We start from the raw sequence: 9,143 nt of genomic DNA, 5'->3' as shown, positions 1-9,143 counted from the left end.
AATAAATAAATGAAAACTTATCTCGAGAACATCCTTAAAAAAAAAGTAAACAAAAGTTGAAAAATTTTAAAAAACTATAAATAATTAAGTTCATGTTTTATAAAAAATAAAAAATGAAATAGCTTTGATTGATGTGAGGAATAATGTATAATTATTATGTTGAAATTTAATGGCTGTAATTTGGGCAAAATAATAAAATTGAATTACATAGGTAAGATTGGAACCTGAATTACTACTAGTATTAAATATTAAACAGATTTATTTATATATATTACATAAATATGATAAAGTTGAGGGGCTTAAGGCTTATGGACCTATACTGAATTTGTAGGTGCTTATACGACTCATCTTCAAACCATGTGGGACTAAAGCAGATGAATTTCCATTTCTCTTACGAGCCTCTTGTTCTAGTGTCTCTTTATAGCCTTCTAACTCATTTTTCTAGTTACTAGTCATACAATGAATAATTACAATAAAATTGTAACAGTTCATCTTTAAAGTATACATTATTTTAGTATTAGTTACAGTGTTATTTGGTGCATACACTAATTTAATTGGTTGGAAAAATAGCAAACACATGGTAGCAAATAGTTGAATGTAAAACATTGAAAATAGTAGCAAACAGTAAAATGATTGAAGCAAACCATAGCTTTTTTAAAGTGTTTACAGTAACTAATTATAGATTTAGAGAATATTATATCAAACACCCTAAAATTATGTTATATTTATAGATATTATGGTTTATTTAGGTTGGTTTATGATATCTATTACTCTTTCTTCGTTGTTTAAAATTTAATTAACAGTTGAAGTTAATAAGAGCTTAACTAAAAAGGAGATGTATTCGAAAAAAAAAAACAATTGATGAAAATTCAAATACAATATAGATATTTTTTTCAACTTAAATTTGTGTAGAAAATAAGATAAAATTGAAAAGGAAATTGGAATTCAGTGCACAGGTCGTTGCGCGCTCCAGCATCGATCCCAACATCCATCGCTACGCCCCGTGGCCCTCTTCCTTCACTCTCAACCACCATTCACCTTGTTCTTCCTCAGATCTACACTCTCCGTCGCCCTCACTCTCAGGTTTTCTTCTCTTCTTTCTCCCACATCAGTTTCAGAGTGATTTATTCTGTATCCACAGATATTCTGAACGCCGATTATCGCTTCGTATCTCGCTATTGTTCGTATTTGTTTTCAGTTAACTGATTAACCTCCAATTCTAGATCTGGCGTAGTGATATAGATGTTTTTCTGCTAATTTACGATTTATGATCTCAGCATGTTAATTGAAGAATTACTTTCTGCTAATTTTGTGTTTAAATTGGAGTGGAACGAACTCGGGAATGAAATTGAGCTGACTAGAGGGAACATTGAGTTCTGGAAGTGATTGTGTTCTTTTCCGTTATTGCAGTTGAAGATGCCATCGGCTCAAGATCCGTTCTATGTTGTAAAAGACGAGATTCAAGAATCTGTAAGTTGATTGCTTGCATTCAGTTATGACTATCTATGGTGCTTGGATTATGTTCACTGATGGCATTTAAATTAAGCTTCTCTGAACCGTGTCATCCTTTTTCTGCAACAATGAATTGTTGTTAATAGAAAATGAGTGTGAATTAGAACAGGGAAACTGGAGAGTGGTGATAGCGATTAGGTTTGCAGCTGTATTCGCTTGTTCAAAATGAATCAATCTCAACTAACGAGACGTATTGAGCTATTATACAAAAATGTGAAAATATAATTCCAACTCTAACTGAAATCTCCAAACAATGTGGACAGTTAATGCACATTAAACCAGTTTATAGCAACTGTCAATGATCGTATTCTATTCTTCGGTAGACAACAAATATAATTGCTGTAATGTTACCTTCTTCTTTCCAAAGGCAACTGCTGTAAATTGAACCTTCTCGTTTCCCCAGATGGCTTCTTGTTGATTATGATGAAATTTTCCTATCTCCCAAAACCTGTTCTTTCCTTTGTATCTTGTATTTCTGTCTCCACCAATATTCTTTGTGATGATAACCATCAGCCAAGAATACAGTGTTCCATCTGAAAAGTTCATCTTCAAGTTCAAATTGTAAGCAGTCGATCTTGACATCTCAGTACCCAGCACTCTTTGAACTGGGATCTTAGTTATAGTAGACTTTATGTAGCTTATGATTTGAAGGTCTGGTTATGCGTCATTGTCGAGAACAATTGAACGACTCATTGTTAGCATGTTCTACATTTTCTTGGTCAAATATCGATGAATGAATATTACTTGTTTCTGATGAAAGTATGATTAGATTCCTCAAAATAAATGATTAGAAGATTGTAAGATCTGCATGTTCCAGCTTATTTACTTCAAATTGTGGAATCCTAGAAGTAAAACTGATGTTGGAAGTTTGCTGACATGGTTCTGACTTCCTATTGTGTTGATTTATTTACATTGGTCCTTCCAACCTTACCAAAACTATTTTGTTGGAAAAATTCCAGTACTATGCTAAACAAATGACTACAGTCTTAATATTTCGGGCCCTTGCATGCTTCTCTGGAAATTATTTTTGGTTGCAAATAATTTATGTAGCAATGACATTTTGTTTTTAAAGTCAATGTTGATTTTGCCACTTTTTCTGGCTATATCTGCGTTTTCTCATAGTGTATTTTTCATCTGCACCAGATCGATAAACTGCAATCCAGCTTTCACCAATGGGAAAGGATATCTTCTGATTCTGGAGAGAGAGTACAACAAACGAAAGAGTTGCTCGCTTCATGTGAAAGCATTGAGTGGCAGGTAATTCTTAATTTCTAAATCATGCTGTCTGCTACATTTGTTGTGAAACTTCTATTTTTCTTTTTTCCTTTTAATTTTTTATTTTATCGATGAGATCGGATATCACTTTTTTCTGGGGTTTCAGTGTGTGTCTAAGCATTGTGCATCCAATATATGCTTTGTCTGAAACTTTGCTTTCTTGATAGGAAGGTGGATGAACTGGACAAAGCTATTGCTGTGGCAGCTAGAGATCCATCTTGGTATGGCATTGATAATGCAGAACTTGAAAAACGAAGGAGATGGACGAGTACAGCTAGGACGCAGGTATTGCTCGTCTGACCCTGTTTTCTTTTGTGTCAACAGATTGAATAAAGAAATAAACAAGTTGGTAATCCTTGTTTCTCCCATATAGTTATTGCATGTTCATCTTGTAGTCCTTTTTTTTTTTTACTTCTTTAGGTTGGCAATGTTAAGAAAGTAGTAGGAGCCGGCAAGGAGCAAATAGGAACTGCTAGTGCAAGTGGGATGCGTCGAGAATTGATGAGACTACCTAATGCACATGAAACAGATAGATCAAACTTATATTCAGCCCACCAAGCAAATGATGACTTCATCACATCCGAATCAGACAGACAGCTGCTTCTAATAAAGTAATGTGTATATTTCTCACCTCGGCTGTTAAATGAATCCTCCTGCTTAAGTAAAAAGTAGAAACCTATCGCTAAACTTAATAAGATTCCATAATAACAGAATAAAATGAGAGATGTCATTGTTTATTTGCAGTTTTCCATCTCAAACCTGGGTCTATCTCTGAGGAAATTAGTCTTTCACTAATGTGAAGTAGATTACTTGTAACTCACCCGGATTTTATTCCCCTGTCAAATGTATATATAGGCAGCAGGACGAAGAGTTGGATGAGTTGAGTGCAAGCGTGGAGAGAATTGGAGGTGTTGGGCTTACAATACACGAAGAGCTCCTTGCACAGGTGTATATTTCATAGGTTGTGGTGCTGCTTATTGATTTTCCTATGCATCTGCAATCTGATGGAGTTTTTTAAACTAAAAAAAATTGTGCAGGACAAAATTATCGACGACCTAGGAATGGAAATGGACAGTACTTCAAATCGTCTTGATTTTGTACAGGTGTGTTCATGATCTCAGTGCTTGCCATATGCACAAAATTTGGCTTCAGGTTCACAATAATAAGATACTGATATTCTGAAGACTTTAGCAGTAATCAATGGGTTTTCCTTTTTCCTTTTTTGGATTTAAAATCTCATTTTAGTCCCTGTCCCTTAACTGTCAAACTTATTCTGTTCTGGTCTCTCGAATTTAAAAATGTTTATTTTTATCACTCAACCTCCAAATGTGTTCTATTTAGGTCCCTAAACTTTCAATTGGTCTTTGAACTTTAAATAAAACAATTATTTTCGTCTTTACACTTCTTCATTTTTTTAACAAACTAATGACATAGTTTTGACTTTTGAGTGTGTGTACTAGCATGCTGATATGAACATTAGCCTACAGGTTAGAGACAATTGTATATGAGATGGAAAAGTAATATAGCACGGATGAAAATGTTTCTTTTGATTGTTGTTTTGAAGTTCTGAGACCAGAATAGACTGAATGTCTTGTGAACTATTTATATAACAAACTTGAAAATTTCGTAACCAAGATGGTTCTCAACCCCCCACCCCCCTGTTAAGAGAAGTAAATGCAAGATATAAACTTCAATTTCTTGTTCTTGTATTGAACTTGAACCTTACAGAAAAAAGTAGCTGTGGTCATGAAGAAGGCCAGCGCCAAGGGGCAGATAATGATGATATTGTTTTTGGTGGCTTTGTTCATCATTCTTTTTGTGTTGGTCTTCCTCACCTGAAGTCATGCCCCATCCATCCATACTTCACAAGGCATCAGAAAATGGATTCGTTTGATTCGAGAAATTTTGAACTGAGAACTACAAAGAGGGGTCCTTCATGTACTTATGAGAATTCCAGAACCTAGCTGCTTCTATATTACAAAATGCAATGTGAAACTCGTTCACTTATTCATTATTTGTACTTGTTTGATACTTAGATTCCACCCTTTTTCTTTGTTTTGGATTTCTTTTCTTCTTTTTTTTTTTTTTGATAGAGTTAGTATACCATCATTTCATGTAATTATAAAGCTTTTACATATTTATGATAGATTGAACAATTGCTACTTCTATAGTTCCTTCCGTTTCTTTTATAAGATTTATAAGTCTCACAATCTATCTTTCTTTATCCAACCCAGATGTGATTATTATGGTAAATTGATCGATTTATAAAAGTTTAAAGATTTATAATTGTTTCAATGTCCAAAATAATTTTGAAGTGTAAATATATATTTTTCCTAAACTTTTTATCAACAAATTACAAATTTCACTTTATTGTTATTTAAAAATAATAGGACCATCTTATAAAAATTGGTTGAAGCATATTTCAAATTTATAAATATAGTACAAAATTTAAAACTATTTACAAAATAAAATGTAGCAAAATCTATCTCATCATTTCCTATTTAAGTTTTTCTCCTATATGTATATATACAAATAGTTTCGTTTCTTTTTGGCTATATATAAGAATTTTTCAAATGACTTTCTAGTTTCTATTATTTTATCTCTAAAAATAATAATATTAGAAAGGCCATAAAATTTATTGGCTAAAAAGAGGGAGGAGGATTGTCTATCCGATGTTGAAGGTACGGCGCCAAAAAATTGCCCCCAGCCTAAGACCGCCGATTGATGAAAGAGAAGAACAGTTCTTGCTGCTAAACCTTTATGGGAGTAACGTCAAAGATACTCTGAGAGCTTGCTTGGCCTCCGATGTTGATCAGTGAGCACTCTATTCAACTTATTTCATGATCTTCTGGTCAATATTACTTCCATTTTCCCTCTCTGCGACCTGTTGCTGTTTATTTTCTAAAAACAAATTGGAGATGTTAAAGAGAACTATGAATAATCTTTGAGAAAAAAAATAGAGGGAGTTTAGGAAAGAACTTATCTCATAAGCTTTCTTTGTTGATTGTAATCTCGAATACACTGAGCTTGAAGATCTTATACGGTGGATGTAGCTATAATTGGCTGCGTGTTTCTTCATCTTTTATTTAAAGTTGTGAGTGAGTGAATGTTCAAATCCCTGTGTAATTGATGGAGAGAGAGCTTCTGTAAATCCTTTATTTTCTTCTTCTTCATTTGCTTGATTTTTGAAACCGTTGAATATTATTTTAAATTTGCCCACCGCTTGTGGGTTGAATGGGTGATTTAAGAGAAAGAAAGGAAACGAATTTATTGGGATGACCCAATCGTTTTATTTCAGTGTAATACAGAGCATGCTTGAAATCGAAAAATTGACAATAGGGAAAATTGTATCTGAATAATGCGAAGAAATAGTAAGTTTTGCCGTTGAGCTTGAACCACTTGCTTAGTGTTACTAACTGTAAGTTGTTTGGTTCGTGTCCATGAGGCAATGGGCAGAGAGGAGATTTAGATTAAAGAGAGAGAATTTTGATGTTATTTCTAAGGACATTTTGTTGATAAAGCTGTGAAGAAATGAAGGAAGTATCAGCTCCAAATCGCAAATGGAAACATATGAAACTCATAAAATTTTCCTTCATTGTTTTATCCCTTTTTGGAGATAACACAGGCCTGAATAATTAGTTTTGTGATGATTTTGTTGATTTTAAGACTATGTCTGAACAAGTTATGTCCATCAATAAAAGTATTGAGTATTGGTTGCAGTTTCAAGATAATGTAATGGCAACTTCAATGAGGTTGTTATCCACCTATCCAAGAACTAGTAAACTTCAATCTCCAAATTATCCAAGAACAAGAGTTTCAGTTCCGGGCCTCGTAGCATGCTTTTATGACACTTATGTGCTCCACGGTCACCTTCACCATCAATGTTGTTCCTTCTACGTGACCAAACCTTCAGTGCTGAAGAACTTCAAGTAAGTCATACCACGATGGTGGACATTCTATTATTTACTTAAGGTAGTTGTAGTTGCTAGGTTGTATGTTAGTTATGCTATTCTTTTATGGCGTTATGAACTTTTTATTCCCCTCAATGTCAATTTGTTAAAGAAATGAAAATTATTAAGTCAGTCAAGTAGCTACTTGTTTTGTGCCTTTTCTGCCCTCTCTCAATCATTGTATTTGTACCATTCAACTTGTACTATAGTTTCCAAACTTGGTAGAACAGTTTGATTTCATAATTTCGTAGCGAAGGGTATAATAAAATTGTCCTTTGGCTCTTCCCTTGGTAACACAAGGGAAATAATGATTGTATATCTCAAGGGGAAACAACTATATGCTATTCATGAAAGACAAAAGGATGGCATGATGTCGAACAAATATTCTCATAATTTCGCTGGCCTTCAAAGTGTTAAAGATTGAGTCTTTCAGGGTAGGGAGAGGGAGCATAGTGAGATTTGGTTTTTGACTAGATTTCACATATCTATTTGGACTTCGATTTCAAAGAACTACTGTAATTATTCCATTAGTAACACTTTACTTAATTGGTCTCCCTTCTTTTAGTAGGGGTGTTTTGGTGGATTAGTTTTTTTGATGCCCTTGTATTCTACCCTTTTTTCTCAATGAAAGTTGTCGATCTCATAAAAAAAAAAAAAAACCATTCTGGACAATACTTGAAAAAAGTCATCATTGTACATTTCGTCTGACATATTTGTAATTTGTTGTTATTCTTTTTGGTACAGGAAGATGGCCTTGTCCATTAGGGGGAGTGTGGAAGGGAATCCATTTGACCCTCCTTCGAGTAACTCTAATGGCAGAACGAGACTGATACGGATTATTCAAGCTATTCAAACCAAGTTGAATGCGAGAATCAACGAGTTAAGAAAAAATCTTCCATTGAAAATACTCTTCTTCTTGGTTGGGTTTTACAGTGCAACTGCATTTGCAACAGTTATTGGTCAAACAGGTGATTGGGATATTCTATCTGCTGCATTGGCCGTGGTTGTTGTGGAGGGGATTGGGGCCCTCATGTATAGGGCTTCTCTTCCTCTTTTGAACAAAATTAAAGACCTAATAACCATGTTCAATTATTGGAAGGCTGGACTTTCCATGGGTCTTTTCTTGGATTCTTTTAAATTTGAAATGGATGATATTTTTGGGTTACATAACCTCTTCCATTTATACTTACACAATGTAATTCCTATAATTTATTAACACATTCAAATTCATGATTGTAAATCTTCATATACTCCATCAACTTGGATTTATGTTTCTCCAAGCTCTGAGTACACTTCATGGACCTGAATCCCTGTGACAAACATGATCGCTGTTCAATCAAAGGCTTTCCTAAGAACTGTACCTCAAGAAAGCTTTTGGATTCCAATTGTCTACCTACTAGATGAATCCTCTGACTTATGAGTTGTAGGGTCTTTGAAAGCAGAAGGACGATGCTTTGAAAGTACATATATAGCTGTATTTTTGTTTGAGTTAAAGGGGTAGGACTAGAGATAGGGTATGTAAATGGGCTGGAGCTGCAGTGAGGCCCATCAATAGGTAAGCTCGATTTCTGTTTCTCTTCTACGGTAAAAACTAAAACCCTAGCGGCGTCAGCAGTGGCTTTGATGGCTTTATAAGAAAGTTGTTTAAGCTTTCGCCACAAGGGAGAAAGTATCTCCTTGAGGTGCGTGATTGCGTTTTGTATTTTTTTTGCCTTCCAAATAAAGAAGTATGGGTCCTTCATCGTACTATACATATTCTTGGTTGTTTTAGTAAAGTTAAAAAGCACATGTTTTATTCACTTCAAAAAGGAAAAAAAAAGTTTTATTAGTTGAAGGAACAATGTAGTTTTTGAATTTAAATTAGTGAACTTTAACAATATTTTGCACTATAAGCATTAAATCAATGTCACTGAATTATCATCAACTATTTAAAGTAGAAATACCAAATTCATTTTTAATCTTTGAGTAGAAAATTCCTATGGATTTGGTCGTTTTTCAAGAAAAGTATATTTCATACTTTCAAAATCTTCACCAAAGTGTTTCAAAATAACTAAAAAGTAAAAATTATTTAAAATTTCATACGTAATTTTATAATTTGAAATTATCTCAAGCAATAATATCATTTGAATAATTGATCATTCGTGTCAATTTTATTTTAGAGTAATAATGTACATGTTATCACTTTTGCTAAATAGAAACTTTAAAACACGAATTTTTTTTCTCCCACTAAATGTTTTGAACTTTCTAATTTTATCAATATATATATATATCAAAGTAGAATACTTCACTTATATATTAAAAAAAAATCAGTAAATCCCTATGGTATTATAAAGAAGCACCCCTTAAATAAATACATAATAAGTAAATAATAAACTATTTTTAAATTAACTAAAAAGTTATTTGAAA

At 33.4% G+C, this 9,143-nt stretch overlaps 2 protein-coding genes across 3 annotated transcripts; both read left to right on the top strand.

The window, feature by feature from the left end:
- Positions 1 to 921: 921 nt before the first annotated feature.
- On the top strand, positions 922 to 4,965 carry LOC101212527 (syntaxin-61). 2 transcript variants are annotated; one of them, XM_004154248.3, is made up of 8 exons: positions 922 to 1,083; positions 1,411 to 1,470; positions 2,656 to 2,769; positions 2,959 to 3,072; positions 3,208 to 3,398; positions 3,643 to 3,733; positions 3,825 to 3,890; positions 4,516 to 4,965. In XM_004154248.3, the coding sequence occupies exons 2-8, from the start codon at positions 1,417 to 1,419 to the stop codon at positions 4,624 to 4,626; spliced, it is 741 nt and encodes a 246-aa protein (XP_004154296.1). In that variant the 5' UTR covers positions 922 to 1,083; positions 1,411 to 1,416; the 3' UTR covers positions 4,627 to 4,965. The 2 variants fall into 2 exon arrangements, with proteins under 2 accessions (XP_004154296.1, XP_031742420.1); XM_031886560.1 differs by lacking the exon at positions 922 to 1,083 and adding an exon at positions 1,153 to 1,180.
- Positions 4,966 to 5,377: 412 nt separating this feature from the next.
- Positions 5,378 to 8,089, top strand: LOC101207922 (ycf20-like protein). The gene is made up of 3 exons (XM_004144958.3): positions 5,378 to 5,602; positions 6,508 to 6,716; positions 7,482 to 8,089. The coding sequence occupies exons 2-3, from the start codon at positions 6,523 to 6,525 to the stop codon at positions 7,951 to 7,953; spliced, it is 666 nt and encodes a 221-aa protein (XP_004145006.1). The 5' UTR covers positions 5,378 to 5,602; positions 6,508 to 6,522; the 3' UTR covers positions 7,954 to 8,089.
- The last annotated feature ends 1,054 nt before the right edge of the window (positions 8,090 to 9,143 follow it).

Source organism: Cucumis sativus, chromosome 6 (genome assembly GCF_000004075.3).
Source record: "Cucumis sativus cultivar 9930 chromosome 6, Cucumber_9930_V3, whole genome shotgun sequence".
NCBI classification, from domain to species: Eukaryota; Viridiplantae; Streptophyta; class Magnoliopsida; order Cucurbitales; family Cucurbitaceae; genus Cucumis; species Cucumis sativus.
The sequence above is the reverse complement of the archived record's forward strand: the minus strand, read 5'-3'. Positions and strand labels throughout refer to the sequence as shown.

What these genes read in the sequence shown, in the direction of transcription:
- LOC101207922 (XM_004144958.3), top strand. Translation starts at nt 6,523, where the DNA reads ATGGCAACTTCAATGAGGTTGTTATCCACCTATCCAAGAACTAGTAAA. An exon ending in TCAGTGCTGAAGAACTTCAA is followed by an intron (nt 6,717 to 7,481) that starts GTAAGTCATACC and finishes TTTTTGGTACAG; the next exon opens with GAAGATGGCCTTGTCCATTA.
- LOC101212527 (XM_004154248.3), top strand. Translation starts at nt 1,417, where the DNA reads ATGCCATCGGCTCAAGATCCGTTCTATGTTGTAAAAGACGAGATTCAA. An exon ending in AAGACGAGATTCAAGAATCT is followed by an intron (nt 1,471 to 2,655) that starts GTAAGTTGATTG and finishes CATCTGCACCAG; the next exon opens with ATCGATAAACTGCAATCCAG. An exon ending in ATCGTCTTGATTTTGTACAG is followed by an intron (nt 3,891 to 4,515) that starts GTGTGTTCATGA and finishes TGAACCTTACAG; the next exon opens with AAAAAAGTAGCTGTGGTCAT.